The 18518-nt window shown below is 40.6% G+C and overlaps 1 protein-coding gene across 1 annotated transcript in view; it reads right to left on the bottom strand.

Annotated features, from left to right (window-relative positions):
• Window positions 1–12956, bottom strand: part of mtpn (myotrophin) — a 54748-nt gene extending 41792 nt beyond the window's left edge. The window contains exon 1 of the mRNA XM_052030809.1: window positions 12789–12956. Coding sequence (XP_051886769.1) covers window positions 12789–12860 — 72 coding nt within the window. The 5' untranslated portion in view covers window positions 12861–12956. The remainder of the gene's footprint in view (window positions 1–12788) is intronic.
• Between the last annotated feature and the right edge of the window lie 5562 nt (window positions 12957–18518).

Here is an 18518-nt window from a genome sequence, read left to right as displayed (position 1 = left end):
TGTAAGCCCTCCAGTCCTGGTAACAACCCAGTGAATTGGAAGGAGTAGAGAGTGTGGGTTGGGACAGAGAGAAGGCAGATGCTGAAGCACACACAATGAAAAAGGAATAAAAATGCACAAAAATAAATAGACTAAATACTAATGATTCTGCATCTTTACTCTTCCCTTTTTCTTCATCTACTTAGGCAATCCCTTGGGATCAAGGATGATTTGCATCCACTCCAGTGGAAGATGCCAATGTGTGAATTCTGAACACCAACTGGCATTGTGAGGTCTTTGTTCAAAGACAAGGAGATCCAAGAAAACTGGAGACCAGGCTCTGGTTCACAATTCAGCTCATATGTGGTGCCAACTTGACTATGTAAACCTCTTCACATACTTCCTTCAAGCTCAGTGGGGAGAACAAAAGATACACAAGAAAAAAAGATGAAGAATAAAAGAATCAGTAAATGATTACAGCATGAAAGGAAGCCATTTGGACCACCAATCCTGTACCAGCTCTATACAAGAGCAAACCTGTTAATCCAAATACCCCTATTCGCTGCCCAAAGCCCTGCAAACATCTGAACATTCAACACCGTGAATGCAAAGAAAAAATGCAATTTAGTTTTTCTTGTTGAAACTTTGAGTAAACTAGACTGATTCTAATTGGAAAATGGTTCCCCGAAGTTTTGTACTGCACAATGCACGGTAGTACAGATCGCCATCTGAAAAAAAGATTCAAAGCAACTGGCATCGGGGCACAGGTCACAAGGCAGGTACAGACCATATTACTGTTTCCAGAATGTCAGTATCAGCAGGTTTTAAACAGAGGTCTCAAATTTTTCATACTGCAACCTACTTTGGAAAGATTGGTCTTTCCCTCAACCCCAGCTATACTGTATTCTAGACAATGAATAAAAACCATTTGAATTCATAAGGATACATACCACTAAGTACTCACTTAAAACCACTGAACTTAACATTTAATGTACGAATAATAAAAAATTCTAGACAATGAATAAAAACCATTTGAATTCATAAGGATACATACCACTAAGTACTCACTTAAAACCACTGAACTTAACATTTAATGTACGAATAATAAAAGAAATACAGGCCTTCAAGTGCTCCAGTATAAAATTCTCAAGTATTCACATATCCTTAAAAACTGCAAGTTTTCTGCTTTCAGTCTCTTTTTGTGACCATTGGTTACTCTGGAAAGCACATCTTACTACAACTATGAGAGGTCCTATTTTAGGCAGCAGTCATTCTTCTGACTTCCCCATGGGAGGTTTTCAATCTGGTGTTGAGTTAGGGAAGTATTGAGTTATGGAACCACATGAAGATTAAATATAGCCTGCCTACTTCTCATAAAAGACTACAAAACATGAATTACATTATCAAGTGGCTATTCTTCAAGTGTAGATTAACAGGAGTCCAACTTGCACATTAACTGAACACTAGACTGTTCAACCCTATCCTTAGCAATTAAACCTGAACCGTCTATTAATTCCCCTCCACAACAGAAAGAACCTGATACTTCCTTACAAAATGACCACACATGTGAAGAAGGCAGAGTAGGGGGTGACTGTAATGGTTCTTTTGTACCCCATTGCTTCTCCTGTTCCAATGATGCAGATGTCAACTCTTCTAGCTCCATCTGCCTTATGCAAGCTCTCAGGTCTTCATGAGCTATTGAAGCCAAATGTGGGCAGAGCTACTCAAAGTGCATCTTAGAATGAAATGCAAGCAGGTTTCCGGTTACAACCCTTCATCCTGATAAACTATTCCAATTGTTATTCTAGCATCTGTTTGAAGACAATTAACATTCCATGATTTTATCCTTCTGAACCACTGTTTGAAAATACTATTCTGGATTTGTTACATTTTCAAATTACATCCTGGAAATTTTATCTCATTCCTCATTCTCTATCTTTTGAAAAATAGGAATCAATTTGTTTCATCCATCCACAAACCTTTAGGACTTGGGTGACCCCTGATGAAGATTGAACTAAACAACAGTTCTGTAGATTTGAATTCAACTGATTTGTCTGTGTAGCATAATATTCTGGCTTCTTTTGTTCCCAACATAACACATGCTTGTGTCAAAAGAGTTTTGTACTCTTCTCTTAAACTGTATCAACAAGAATATTCCTACAAGTGTACTACTTTACATTTATCTTTAATTTCCCATCATTCAGTTTAGTATTTACCATGTCAAGATCTCTTTGTAAGTTCCTGGTTGCATCACAAGTTTTCTCTAGCTCAAGCCAACTCTAGTTATGTGCTGTCTACACATTTCATTACATAATGCTGAAAACAGGAGCAGATGTTTCCAACAAAAACATGAAGTACTGACATTGACTTCTTTTGGAGATTAGACTCTCGAGGGGTCCTTGCATTATCAGGCATCACCCTACCAGTCACATGACAAACATTGAAGCATCGAACAAAGCTAGAATCCATTGTTTATCTCATTTAATAAAAACCTGTGTGACTGCATACATTTGGTTTGTTTCTGCCAAAGTTCTCATTATTTTCCTTAAGCAGTGGGATAATTTGATCAGTTTTTTGTTCTGAACTATTCCAGGAGATTATTGGTGTTTTCATTAATTACAGAGATAACAAACAACTTGAAATTTTTCAACTGGTCAAAGCAAGTGATCACAGATTACAAAGAGAAGATCATGGCTGAAAAACCTGTCTTTTGTTTTGAATAGGTGACTCAAGACGTGGACAGGGAAATGTCTAAAGGCCCCTGTAAAAGCTCCCCTGCCCATATCCCAAAGAGATTGTCAACTTGGGAGTGGACATTCGTGGAGCTGGAGGCAAATATTAACTTGATTACGAAGTGGACTGAGCAATAGGAGTCTGAGTAGGAACAGTTGTCTAACAAATAGAGGTGATTAGTTATGTCTTGCAGACATGTTTTGTACCACTACTATTCACTGTATTTATTATCAGCTTAATCTACAGGTTAAAACCTACATTTTCAAATGCTGACAATACAAAGATATTAATTAAATGGACAGGCAAATGAATTTCAATGGAAGCTAATATGATGTCATCCACTGCAAAGCTAAAATGGATGGTTAGCATCAGATAGATCTAAATTGTGAATAGATGTACTAATGTAGGTACAAAGATTATGAGGGGTTCCTTGCATGTGGATTTGTAAACTGCCAAGTACAGTTTGATCACAGATGTAGTACAGTGAGCACCACACATTAGGAATATGCATTTAACAGCACAATAATTGAGAAGAAATCGCACAAACTGGGCCTGCATTTCGGGTGGGGGGGGGAGGGGGGGGGTGCGCGCAGAGAAAGAGGTGCAGAGAATTCCAGAGACTCACTACTCTGAGAGAAGTTGTTTCTATGCAGCTCAATTTTAAATGATTGCCTCCTTATTTTCTAGCCACATCCTCATGTTTGTGACTCTCTCATTACTGAAAATATCTTAACATCTACCCTGTCAAGCCTCTCTTAGAATCTTATGTTTCAATAAGGTCACCCCTCATTCTTCTAAACTCCAAGGAACATAGCCCAAAACCATAGCCTCTTTTGGTAGGACAACCTTCTCAACCAGGAATTAGCACGGTGACTGTCCTTTGGACTGCCTCCAATGCTAATACATCCTTTTTTTAAAAAAAGTTAAAGGGACCAAAACGGTACACAGTATTCCAGATGCGGCCTGTACAACTGCAACAAAACCTCCCTGTTCATTAACTCCAATCCCTATTCATGATCTTACACCTTCACACATTAAAGTCCATTTGCCAGGTTTTTCCCCCAGTCACGCCCTCATCAGAACATGCCCTTCTAACTATTTTTGTATTATGGGCAAACTCGGAAACATTGCATTTTGTTCCTTTTCCCTGGTCATTAATTTAACTAGTAAACAATTGAGGGCCAAGAACTAATCATGGGGTACTACACTAGTTACATCACTCCAGCCCGAAAAGGACCCATTTATTCCAACGCCATCGAGGACATCTTCAAGAGGCGGTGCCTCAAGAAGGCAGCATCCACTATTAAGGACCCTCACCACCCAGGACATGCCCTCTTCGCGTTACTACTATCAGGGAGGAGGTACAGGAGCCTGAAGACCCACACTGAACATTTTAGGAACAGCTTCTTCCTCTCCATCATCAGATTTCTGATTAGTTCATGAACACTACCTCGTTATTCCTCTTTTGCACTATTGATTTATTTTCGTGACTTATAGAAATGTTTATGTCTTGCACTGTACTGCTGCCACAAAACAACAAATTTCAAAACATATGTCAGTGATAATAAACCTGATTCTGATCTCTTTGTTTTTTTTCTATGTTTCAGCCAGTTTTCAATGTTAACAATTTTCCTCCAATACATAGAAACACAGAAAAGCTACAGAACAATTCAGGCCCTTCGGCCCACAAAGCTATGCCGAACATGTCCCTACCTTAGAAATTACTAGGCTTACCCATAGCCCTCTACTTTGCTAAGCTCCATGTACCTATCCAAAAGTCTCTTAAAAGACCCTATTGTATCCGCCTCCACCACCGTTGCCAGCAGCCCATTCCACGCCTTGGGAAAAACCCAATAACTTGGGTTTTTAGTTGGCATTTCAGATCTGAAAAGTCTTGGATTTGAAGTGTTAAATGTTTCTATTTCCACAGATGCTGTCTGATCTGCTGAGTGTTTCCAGCATCTCATTTTTTAAACTTCAGATTTCCATCATCTGCAGTTATTTTTTTTAGTTTTGGGAAAATGAAGATCCTGCACTAATAATGCAAGTTGCCACTGTTAAACCCAAGTAACGCTCTTCCAGTTGCTTCTACACTAGAATTACAACTTTCAATTTTACATCATCAGATGATTCAGTTGGTTGTTAAGAATGCAAAATTGATCTGCAGTACTATTATGTACTGCCAAAGAATGAGGCAGAATGCCACCAATGAAAAAAAAGGCAAGATTATCAGATATTTCTTTCATTTGGACCACAGTTTGGAAGGTTTATAATCCAAATACCAATCCACCAGCTGCCAGGTGCTTTGTAAATTAAGGCTGAAGAGAATTTCAGTTAGAGATTCCTGTCATTCATCCAAGTACAGATATTTATGGGAAGAGTCACCCACAATAATGTGTGATGCAGGCAAACAAGACAGCCAAAACTAACTCTGGAAGAAAATGAAATATAATTTTCAGTGTAGAAATCTAAATCAAATCCATATACACAATATAGTAACAACAGCATTTCTTAAAGAAATTCTCACTGCAGCTGCCTTTGGTGCCACTAGCTTTAATTGAAGGTGTTAAGTTGTACAGAGGGACACAAACAGGTGGGCATGAATGGTTGCAGATGGACTGCAACATAAGCATGTGTGAGATTTCAAGCAAAAAAAATTACATGTTTTTTCTAACAATTTGTTCCATTTATCTTAGGAAGTAAATACTTGCCAAAGGCCTCCTGGAGTGAAGAATTTTTTTTAAATGAGGGAAGTTTGAGCCAAATGGGTCTATATTCTCTGGAATTCAGAAGAATGAGAGAAGGTCTCATTGAAACTTACAGGCCTCCACATTCAACAGACCTTCCTCCACAATTTCCACCAACCCTCAATAGGATTCCACCACCAGATACATCTCATTCTCCTTCCCACATTCCCTCTGCAATTTCCATGCTCTGTTCTTCCATTTCCATTAACCACTCCCCTTCTAATAGCAGTTTCCCATGCAATCATAGGAGATGCAACAAATGGCTTTTACCTCACCCCTTCCCACCAGAGACACAAACATTCCTTCTGTGTGAAGCAGCATTTCACCCGCACTTCTCCCGATTAAGCAAACCACATTCATGGCTCATAACATGGTTTCCTCTATACTGAAAACAAACATAGGTTGGATGACCACTTTGCAAAATTAGGTTTACAACTTAATTCAATTACCTATCGCTTTAATTCTCCACCCTATCTCCATTCTGACCCCTGCCTTTGGTTTCCATCTTGCTCCATCTGTGGTCAACACAAGCTCAAGGAGCATCATCTCATCTTGCAACTAGGCATGTTGCAGTCCTTGGGACCTATTACTGAATTTAACAAGTTCAGGCAAGCACACTATTTCTTTTTTTTCCTTCTCTTTCTACAGATGTTTCATTTTTGTTTAAGGTTTTATGGGAGCTCGAAAGGGATGTTTTCCTTGTCTGAGGGGTTTACAACGAGGAGATATAGCCTCAGAATAAGGGATCAGACATTTCAGATAAAGTTAGGATGAATTTCTGCACCTAGGTGGTTTTGCATATATAGTTCAAATATAGTTGAAGGCTGTTCATGCTCAGTTGTTGAGTATATTCATGCCTGAGATTGATAGATTTCTGGAATCCAGGGGAACCAAAAATATGGAGATCGGGTGGAGAGTGGCACATGGTAGAAGATTGGCCAGGACCTTGTTGAGCGACAGAACACGCATGAAAAGATTGCTGCTTCCATTTTTATACCTATCGCTATTTCCCTCATACAGCCTCTTCTAACTATTCTGAATGATTACTTTTTAAAATAGTGAAACATTTCCTGGCAAATGAAAGAGAATAATGACAGCAAAAAATAATTTATAACTATGTTAACACTGTAAATGTCACATAATGTAATCACTGTTATAGAATCCTACCATACAATAGATTATTTTAAAACTTTAAATATCAGAAAAAAAATCAACAGGCCAATCACATTGGCTTTTCCAAAGTTAACCTTTCTCTCTTCAAGAGATAAAATAATGAATATCATTCAACCCAAATATAGTGTCTACTGCAGTGGGTACCTAGCAAATCATTCTACACCCTCATTACCATCTTATTTAAATTATAAATGTTGTCCCAAAACCTACTATTTCCTTAAATTGCAACCAAAGAAGCAACAACAAACATAAAATAACTCTTTCAGAATTACCAATGGGCCACTGTGTCTGCCTACGTCACCCTCATAAAACTTGCATGTGATGTTTTAATAAAAATTACATTTTCTAAGCATCAATTTGAAAGCATGTAAAATAGAAAAGAAAAATACTGTACTTCAAGATTATACACAAGCCCAAATCAGGAAAAGAAATGTAGTTCTTTTAGAAACATCCACAGAAACCAGTAGAAATCTTGGATATTCTTCTCCAAATGGCTCTGGATGCTATGTCATATTATAACATTTATAAAAATGTGAATGAGGTAGCTGTGTAAAATAAAGATACCAAAGAATAATGAGCAAAAGCCTTTAATGACACTGAGGTACAGATCTGCATGATCCCACTGAATAGATTTGAGGTTAAATAGCATACTCCTTTCCTACGTCTGTTATCATGCTTTTGAATTGCCTGTCTGACATTGAACTGTGGATGAGCTGGATTATATACACTCAACAGCACAAAACAAAAATCACCATGTTTATTTATACCTTCCAGAAATTTCATCTAGTTTCTTGAGCCTATCCCCTTCCCAGTTTCATGTGCAATATGGCCATCTGAGTCAGAAGATAGGTGGATCATGCCCACTTCAGTGACTTGAACAAAACCTACACTGACGCAAAACTCCAGTACTCAAGGAGTGCTGTATTTACCAGAGCTGCACATTTCAGATGAGGTACTAAAATTTAGTCATGCTTGCTCTTTCAGGGGGACTTAAACAATCCAAGAAAACTGTTTCAATGATCAGCAAGGGAAGTATCTTGACCAATATTTATCCCTCTATCAACAAGTCATCATGAAAATGTCGTTTGTGTGATCACGTTATGTTCAAATTAGCCGCAATGGTGCCTACACATCATAAGTATTTCATTAACTGTGTGCAACACACACAAAATGCTGGAGGAACTCAGTGAGTCAGGCAGCATCTATGGAGGGAAATAACAGTCGATGTTTCAGGTCAAGGCCCTTCATCAGGTCTGGAAAGGAAGAGGGCAGAAGCCAGAATAAAAGGGTGGGGGGAAGGGGAGGAGCACAAGCTGGTGGGTGATAGGTGAATCCATGGGGGGGGGGGGTGGAGACACAAGAAGAACGTGAGAAGATGGGAAGTGATAGGTGGAAGAGGCAAAGGGCTGAACAAGATGGAATCTGATAGGAGAGGTCAGTGGACCATATGATAGAGGGAAGGAGGTAGAGGACCAGAGGGAGGAAGGTGTGGGTGATGGGCAAGTTGTGAGGGTGGGGGAAGGAAAGAGAAGGGGTAAAGGGGCCAGAGGGATAAGGAAAAACAAAAAAAGGTCGGGGGGGGGGGGGGGGGGGAGAGAGAGAGAACAGGGGGGATGGTTACCAGAAGTTAGAGAAATTGATATTGATGCTGTCAGGTTGGAGACTACCAAGACAGAATATGTGTTGTTCCTCTAATTTTCATTAAGCCTCAACTTGGCAGTAGAGGTGGCCATGGACAGACATGTCAGTGTGGGAATGGGAAGTGGAATTAAAATGGCTGGCCACCGGGAGATCCTGGCTGTTCCAGCGGACGGAGAGAGGGTGCTCAATGAAGTGATCCCCAATCTGTGTTGGGCCTCACCCACGTAGAGGAGGCCGACTGTGAATTCTTTTCACTGTGAATTCCCTAGGAATATCCAAACGTCGTCTTCTTTCTCCAGATGCCAGCTTAAGCTCAACATAAAAGTATAGATTTTGCTCAATCTTAAACTGAGTTTCACACCCATTAATTGTAGATCAACGAGGCTGCTGAATTCCACCTCTGAAACATGACCCCCATCTCACCTACGCCAATGAAATCTACACTTGACATGAACTTTCCTATTTTCCTCTCCAAAGTCTCATTATAATATGAAGAATGTGCTTCTTAACTGGAGGAACAGAATAAGGGCTTGGCTGTCCAAATTATTCTCTGGCACCAGATTGCTTTTTAGGAGAAAAAAAATTGCAAAATGTGCTGTTAGCAAGCAGATCATAACAGAAGTGACATCAGGTGTACACAACCATTATTTGCATATCATATGAAGCCTTTAGTGAGGTGAATATGTGTGTTCAAGTAAATGTGTGATCAAATGACTCAAACTAGGTATAAGTAAGTGAATTCCTGGTTACTGATGGCTGTTGGATTGAAAAATCTGTGCAACTGAGATGGTACAGTGCGTTTTTGAGATACCGTTCCTTCTTTGCTTTGGTAAAATCTTCAAATGATTTCAGAAGTATGTTGCCATACATAACTTTGCTCCCTTGGGAGTATGGCCTGTATACCTCTTACTGCCTTCTTTAAGAGGAACACTATTCAGATCCAACAGAATACAACCCTGCTGTCTAAATTCTAATCAAACCACTTCAAGTTGAACTAGTAGGTATTACTCACAACCAAATCTTATGAATTCCTCCAGAAAAACTTGTGCCAATTTCTTTAAATTGCAGCGTGCAATAGACAGAGCTAAGCGATCCCACAACCAATGGATTAGATCCAAGCTCCGCAATCCTGCCACATCCAGTCGTGAATGGTGGTGGACAATTAAAAAATTCATTGGAGAAGCAGGCCCAACAAATATCCCCATTCTCAATGACAGGGGGAGTCCAGCACATCAGTGCAAAAGAAAAAGCTGACGCATTTGCAAGAATATTTAGCCAGAAGTGCCAAGTGGATGATCCATCTTGGCCTCCTCCAGTGGTCCCCAGCATGACAGATGCCAATCTTTAGCCAATTCAATTCACTCCATATGATATTAAGAAATGGCTAAAGGCACTGGATACAGCAAAGGCTCTGGGCCCTGACAACATTCCAGCAATAGTACTGAAGACGTGCTCCAGAACTTGCTGCACCCTTGGCCAAGCTGTTCCAGTATAGCTACAACACTAGCATCTACCCAACAATATGGTAAATTGCCCGGGTATGTCCTATTCACAAGAAGTAGGACAAATCCAACCCAGCCAATTACGCCCATTAGTCTACTTTTGATCATCGGCAAAGTGATGAAAGGAATAGTGCTATCATGCAGCAGTTGCTTAGAAACAACCTGCTCACAGAAGCCAAGTTTGGGTTTCTTAGTCCAAACACGGGCAAAAGAGCTGAATTCCGGAGGTGAAGTGAGAGTAACTGCCCTTGACCCAAGGCAGCATTTGATCTAGTATGGCATCAAGGAGCCCTGGTTAAATAGAGTCAATGAGAATTGGGGAAAATTCTCCACTGGTTAGAACCATACCTAGCACAAAGGAAGATTCCTGTGGTGATTGGAGGCCAATCATTTCAGCTACAGGATATCTCTGTAGAAGTTCCTCAGGGTAGTTTCCTTGGCCCAATCATCTTCAGCTGCTTCATCAATGATTTTCCTTCATTCATAAGGTCAGAAGTAAGGACATTCACTGATGATTGCACAATGTTCAGCACCATTCATGACTCCTCTGATAGTGAAGCAGTCTACAACCAAATGCAGCAAGACCTGGACAATATCCAGGGCTGGGCTGATAGGTGGCAAGTAACAATTGTGCCACACAAGTGCCAGGCAATGACAATATCCAACAAGAGAAAACCAGCTATCTGCCCCCTTGACATTACCAACACTGAATCCCCCGCTAGCAATATCCAAGGGGTCAACACCGACCAGAAACTGAACTGAAGTAGCCATATACACAATGTGGCTGCAAGTGCAGGTCAGTGGCTAGGGATCCTGCAACAAGTAACCCACCTCCGAGCTCCCCAAAGACTGTCCACCATCTTCAAGGCTCAAGTCAGGAGTGTGATGGAATACTCTCCACTTGCCTGGATGAGTGCAGCTTCAATCTGCACTTACAAATTTAATCGCTGTTCTTTCACCTTTGCTAAATCAAATTCCTGGAACTCTCTCCCTAACAGCGTTGTGGGTGTACCCACACCTCAAGGACTGCAGCATTTCAAGGCGGCAACTCACCACACCTTCTCAAGGGCAACTAGGGATAGGCAATTGAGTGCTGGCTCAGCCTGCAAAACCCACACTTCTTGAATGAATATAAAAACAGGCCTACAAGTCCTGCAGCACAACACACTTCCCACAAGTAGTCCCTGCTTACCATCGACCATCCTATACTAGTCCCATTTTTATTTATTGTCCCCACATTCTCACCAACTCCCCCCAGATTCCACCACTCACTGACACACTAGGGGGAACTTGCAGTGACTGATTAACTTATCAAGCCGTATGTTTCTTTTTGGGATGTGGGAGGAAACCGGAACACCCAAAGGGAGAACATGCCCATCATTGTACAAGTTATAGAAAACTAAAGGCTTTGAAAATTGCCTTTTCTGTGAAGAAAATGTTTTAAAATCCCAGATTATTATGCCCTTGGAAATTTGGTGAAATGTCACATTTTAACCATTGTTCCACAGCACTGAGGGAGGAAAAATTTAAAGAGGACCTGAGGGGCAACTTTTTCCACACACAGGGTGGTGGGTATATAGAATGAGCTACCAGACAAAGTGGTAGAGGTGAATACAATTACAATGTTTAAAAGACAACTGGACGGGTACATGGATAGGAAAGGTTTAGAGGGATATGGGCCAAATGCAGGCGAATAGGACTAGCTCAGGTAGGCAACTTGGTCGGCATGGATGTGTTGAGCCGAAGGGCATATTTCTGTGCTCTATAACTCCACAACTTAGATAGGTACATGGAGCTGAGTAAAATAGAGGGCTATGGGTAAGCCTAGTAATTTCTAGGGTAGGGACATGTTCGGCACAGCTTTGTGGGCCTGAATTGTGCTGTAATTGTTCTATGACTCTAAGTGCTTGCTTCCCACAAAACATAAAACAGGAGTTCAGCAGTCATGAAAATTATATTGGTCCCAGAAATCGCTGACAGGTGAACATTCTTCCTTTTCAGTAGATGCTAACTCCACTTATTTCCCCACTAATTTTTCCTAAGAGGAATATCTCAGCCTTCTTGTACAATTGAAGTTGGATTCATCTTCACCCCCCAAATGTCACATATACCAATCAATGCACCACAGAAATATTTGTGCAGATGACCAATTATACCCTAATAGTATGGAGATGTAAACACAATTCATAGCCAGTTTTTTAGCACGGCTACTCAATTAATGTCACATCTGCACTTACCAAATATCTCAGTAAATGGTAAACCATTCATATAGGTCAAAATTTACTTCCACCTCTTGCTATTTCAACTCCAGAATAATAGATCCAAAAGTTTTGATGCATCCAACGTAAATAAATGAAAGGGGAATGCTGTTTTAATTTGTCTATATGAGCTTGTGGCTATATGATGCAAGCTCCTACAGTCCAATAAAAGCTTGTTCTATATCAGAGTTAAGCACATCTACATTAACCTACTATCTTGACTACACAAGTAAAATATTAGGTGTCAGAAAGAGCTAATCTTTCAGATCAGTGGCTTTTTATAAGACTACAATAAGTTAGGATGAAAGGACAAAAAAAACCCCGAAAATACTGTAAAACATATTAGCATGTTAGGCAGCATCCGCGTAAAGAGATGAAAGGTCATCTATCTTAATTATTAACCGTTTATCTATCCACGTATACTAATGGAAAAGTATATTTTTGGCACTTTCCGATTTTACCTTTGACCAAATGAGATATAGTATAACCTCACATAATCCAGTCTCTATTTTAATGTGTGGAATTTATATACACCTATAACAGGATGTTAGCAAACAGCCCAGTTATAATCAGATATCAAATGACTGCCATGCAGGGGTTTTATGGAGGGATTGTGTGGTGTCGCTTCTCTGCCGCCGGTTCTGGGGCACCAGCCCGGCCGCTGCGCCGGCACAGGCTTGCAGGCCTCGCCCGCCGCCCCTCTCTCCCTACTCCACCCCCCCCCCCCCCGCCAGATTTTCGCCCCAAACTCACACCTGTGCTACTAAGTTCTTCACTTCCTCCACGTCTCCATTCTTCACGGCCCAGATTATGTCAGGTTCCGACATGGTTTGTGGTGATGGCGGGCGGTATCTCTGCACGAACGGCGGCGACGGCCTACGGGGGGAGGAAAACAGACCCACACCCCGGGAAGGATATTAGTGCAACATCGACAGCACTTCCGGTCGGGCCCGGCTCACCAAGTAGCGGAAGAGCTTCCAGGCTGCCTTGTTAGCCGGGGACGTGGGCAGGAGCAAGGGCGGAGGGTGAAATGTGGAATGTGGAATGTGGAATGTGAGGGGAATAAAATGGAAGGAATAGCTAGGGGTTTAGATGTTTGGGCACAGGAGAATGGTAGGGGATGGGAGCAACATGAAGGGGAACTAGAAGGGGCGCTGAATAGAGAGGGAAGGGGGTGCGGGATGGTGAGGGGATCAGTGATTAGTAGTGGGAGAAGGCCAGGAGAGTCGCAGGGGACAGTTGGGGTGGTGGGGGAGAGAGGCGGTTGGAGGGGTGATGGGGGGGGAGGGGTGATGGGGGGGTTGTTGGGAGTGTGGGGAGAAGGAGAACTGTATGGGGACACGGGGTGTTGGAGTTGAAGAGAGTTGGAGAGGACAGTTGAGGAAGCAAAGAAACAAAAGGGGAATGGAGAGCAGCAGGGAATGAAAAAGGCGAGTGAATAAAGGTGGAGAGGCAGGTATGGGATGGATCAGAAAGGGAGGGATATGGGGTAGGAGTTTGGGTGGATTAGAAAGGAGGGTAGATGCAGACCAAAAGGAAAGGGAGAGGGGAGTGAATGGAAGGAGTAGGCAGATAAAAATGCCAGGGTTTAGTGGGAAAGGTATTAAGAGTGGGAAACCAGAATTGGCAGTGTGAAAAGTTAGGAGAGGGAGAGCTGGTTAGAAAAAAGGGAAGAGGGGTATTGCAGTAGGAATATGATGAAGGGGAGGTTTGGAAAAGGGTGGGAGCAGGTGTGAAGGGTGGAGGAGTAAGGTAGGATGGGCTGTAAGGGAGGAAATATGGGAGGGAACAGGAGGGAGTGCAGAAGGTAAAGGAATAGTAAGGGAAGGAATTGAGGGATGTATATAGGAAGGATGGAGAGAAGATGAGAATAGAAGGAAAAGGAAAGTGTAGAAGAGGAAGTGGAGTTGAGGGGAGAGGAAGAATGCAATGGAGCCAAAACTGAGACAGAGTTTTTTGGAAGGTATATGGAAGATGTGGAGAGGAATAAACTGAAATAAGGTTAACACACAGAAGGAAAAGAAAGTAAAAATGTTGTAATAAAGCTTAAATTTTGAGAAGTAGGCGAAGTGAGGTATGCCAGAGATCAAACTGAGTAACAGGAAGAGATTGGATGATGTGAGAGGATGAGTATTAGAGTGAAAGAAGAGAATATACAAAGAAAGCAATAGAATAAGTAGGCAATGGGAGTAAGAAAGGGAGAGGATAGTTATACAAGATAGATTATGTACCACAGAAGTAGTGGTAGTTTCAAAGTGAGAGAGAAAGTAAGTTAAGACATAGAAAGGAAAAGAGGGAGGAACCAGTAACAAGATGGAACAAGAGAAGAAGATATGGAATGGAATTACTGAACAGGAAAAGAAAATTGGAATCACAGAGTTAGAGAAACAAGGATAGACATTATTGCAACAGTGGAGGGAGAGAAAATATTAACAGAGAAGAAATAACAATGGCTTCAGTGAAAAAAAGATAAGGAAAAGGAGAGAAAGAATAACAGGATTGGAAAACTGAAGAAAAGTAGCAGTGAAAAAGGTACAGTTAGAAATAGCAAGAAGAAAATGTAGCAAAATGGAAGATGTATTGAAACAATTGAGAAAGTAGGAGCAATGCAAAGACAAGGACTGCGGTAATGAGTAACAAACTGAAAGGTGTGAATGAAAGCCATGAGAGACTGTGGACACAACAGGAAGAAGTGAAGGAAAGAATGAGACTTGGAGCAAGCTTAGGAACAAAAGAGGAAATTAGTAAGGAAGCAACAAACTAAGAAATACAGAGAGTGTGTGCTATGAGAAAGCTGGAAGGGAGAGCAGCTGAGAAAAAAGGGGAGAAAATGAGAGCATGGAAGCAACAGTGAGCAAAGGGGAGAATGGGAAAACTATGATCAAGAGTGGGAAAGGAAGATTAGAAATATTGGAGACGGGAATGTAAGTGGAATCAAGACAGAGAAAATGGAAGCAACGTGAGCTAGGGGTCAACAGAGTACATAAGAGAGGAATTGGAACACAAAACAAAAGGAAGCAGTAAAGGTGGACACTGTCATGTTACAGCTGTACAAGATGTTCGTGAGACCACACTTGGAGTATTGTGTGCATTTCTGGTTGCCTGGCTATAGGAAGGATGTTATTAGGCTGGAAAGGGTGTAAAAAAGATTCACAAAGATGTTGCCGGGACTGGAGGGCTTGAGTTATAAGGAGTGGACAGACTGGGGCTTTTTTCCCTGGAGTGAAGGAGGCTGAGGGATGACCTTATAGAGGTGTATAAAATCATGAGGGGCATTGATAAGGTGAATGTTCAGTTTATTTTTCAGGATTGCTAGAGGGCATAGGTTTAAGGTGACAATGGAAAGATTTAAAGGGGACTTTAGGGGCAACTTCTTTACACACAGGGTGATGGCAATATGGAATGAGCTGTCAGCGGAAGTGGTAGAGGCGGGTACAATTACAACATTTAAAAGACGTTTAGACAGGTACGTGGATAGGAAAGGTTCAGTAGGATATGGGCCAAATGCGGGACATTTGGATGATTTCATATAGGTGTCTTGGTCAGCATGGACTTTGGGTTAAAGGGTCTGTTTCCTAATTCTATGACTCTACGAGAAGACTACATGAAGAAGGCTGGTGAAACTGGAATCCAGTTTTACAATCACAATCATTTCAGGAAATTGTACCATTTTGTGAAAGCATCACAGTAAAGCCATGTGCTGACACAGCATTAACCGTGGAGTTTTTCACCAGGACTTGGAAGCACTGAAATGGATTATGAGCTCATGATCTCCTGATTTTGGCAGGATAGCCAGAGTTAGCTCTTCCAGACCTGATTACACTGGCATTAGTGCACAACTACCTTCCTATATCACAAGTACCTCTGTGTTACATGGTGCATTTATCAGGTATAGGTACCAGGGAATGTCTGGTCACTGAGTATGTGGTTGACTGTAATAGCACATATGCTACATGACATTTGCCATAAGAGAATCTGTTCCATGGGGGTGTAGTACCAAGGTAGTTGAATGGAGTACCAAGATATCTATATCATATAAGCCACATGATCTTGGTGTTCTAGGTTATGTCAGGTGCAGGAGCAGATTATCCCTGGGATGCAGTACTGAGTCAAGGAAATTTTTAAATATTTCTACTGTATCTGCATTTCACAGGATACGGTATCACTGTTGCCAGTGTTTGGTACCAGACTGTCACTTGCAGTGTGATATTTCCGTGGTGTGGCTATTCAGGTTGTTTCTGTACTGTGGAGTCGAGACAGTATGATCCTATTTTTGCTGAATACTGACACATACCTTATCTCCAGTAAATACAATTATATTCAAAACAATTATTTGTTTTGAATAAATCATTTTTCTTATAAAATTGATGAGCTTCATCTCTGTAGCTGATGTCAAGCATTGCTCCTTTATGTCAGGCAATAACATTCCCTGTGTCTCCCCAGCGAATGCAATAATGGTAATTGGATTTCAGCTGGTGGCCTCGGGCTTTTCTGTTGCCAGAGAAACCCTTGATAGCCACAAAAATTCAAATAGGTTTATAACTGTCATAAAGTAATCTGCACCAGCCTAATGTTACGCAGGCACAATATTTTGTTGCAAATTAAATTTCCAAGCTGTTTTCACAGATTGATTCTGTCTGGCACCACACAGTTGCTACCTTTCTGCAATGAATGGAAAATAATGAAGCATTCACTTACATTGAAGTTCCTTGCAACTCTTTAAAAATGTGTAAAAAAAAGTTTGGTGAAAGTTTGACAAGATCATTCAGCACTTGCTATGTCTGAAGCATTTACCCTGTTTAAGGGGAAATGAAGCCAGATCTGATAAGACGAAATTGTTTCCAATTTTCTGCCTTCCCTGAAATTTTGCTCTCCCTCAAGGCAAGTAGAGCACAAGTCAGATGCCAGTCTATGCTCTGGTTATATATCTGTAATAATACAGTTCAATGCTGACGCATGAGAAATCTATGTTCTAACCAACCTTTTGCTGTTGCTCTCTGTTCTTTTAATCTTTCTGAATAAGAGAATTGAAATAATATAAAATTTCATGGTGTCAGCATTGTAGAGTTTAATTTGGCAATTCACATATTAACACAACCTCCCAAGACAGAAGAGTGAAGCTTTTATCGTAAGCTGCAATCAAACTCAGCTCCCAGGAATGAACGAGTAGCATTATGTAATACTGAATTCCTCCCTTTTGTTACTGTCATGCAGATAGTTTTCTGATAACAACAGTAATAAAGGAGCATTTCCTTAGAAATGTATCTCACAGTGCTTTAAGGGATAGTATAGTAGGGAAGCTTTCTGGTGATAATTTCACAAACCCACAATCATAGGAAAGTTAAAGGCAGGGAGACAGTGGAAGATGAGGAAATTAGGGATGATGGCAAGTGTTAGTTAAAGCATGTCTACACAAGTGCAATGAAAAGCTTACTTGCAGCAGCATCACAGGCACAGAGCATAGTATAAGCAGCATTCACAAGAAAAATGTAGATTAAACATAAATTATACACAATTTTTACAAGAAAAATATACAATTGGAACTAAAAACAAAAGTTCATTTTAGTGCAAAGCAATCAGAGTGGTCAGAGAGGATCTCAATGAGATTTCATCTGCATGTGACAGTTTACCAAGGAAATGCCTGAATTAAATAGCAAGTTAACAACAATTATATCTCTCAATGTGACAAAGGCATGAGTCATCACATAAGAAGTTCTTTACATAGTTTTCCAATCTGAATTCCACACAATTCAATGGATTGAGATACTTGAATCAGTTGTGGTTATGTTTCTGCCAGCTAATATCGTAAATACAAGTTAGCTTTCTTTAAAAATATCTGTTACCTGATAGCTAATAACAGTATTTGTTCTGTTTTTAATTCTTCAACTTTTAAAATGATTTGTAATGAAAAGTTACAGAGAAGGACTTTGAATATGAGTTGTAAGTATTTAGATAATGGTGCACAATTATTATATGCAGCAGGGCTACTCTTCTGAAATATAAGAACTGACATATGCAATACATGTAAGTTTGTGCTGATTAGACCATGTTAATAAACAAATTGTTATAAGATGTACCTTGTAGCACATTGCTGAAATTACTGTTTACATAAATTATTAAACAGCTATATTTTCAGAAATACAATTTTAATTCACACCCAAATAAAAACCTCTCTTTTCTACAGCCTTTGGCTGAAAATAATATTAGATTTTGTAGCTATTAGTATCCCAAAAGTAATTAGTAACCTGGAGCTACTGCTGTGCTAGCAATTTTTTGAACAAAGAAAATCAGGAAAAGAATGTACATTTTAATGTTCTCCACACTGATAAACTGCCATGGAAAGTGTCAGAACAGTCAGCAGAAGCTCCAGTGTGAGAACCATCATCATATTAATGGAATTGACCATTCAGTTGAGTGCTGTGCACAACCCCATTGCAGGTTGGAACTGGGTGTCTTTATATCCTGAGGTATTGTGTGCAAGTTTG

Source organism: Pristis pectinata, chromosome 15 (genome assembly GCF_009764475.1).
Source record: "Pristis pectinata isolate sPriPec2 chromosome 15, sPriPec2.1.pri, whole genome shotgun sequence".
Taxonomy (NCBI): Eukaryota; Metazoa; Chordata; class Chondrichthyes; order Rhinopristiformes; family Pristidae; genus Pristis; species Pristis pectinata.
The sequence above is the reverse complement of the archived record's forward strand: the minus strand, read 5'-3'. Positions and strand labels throughout refer to the sequence as shown.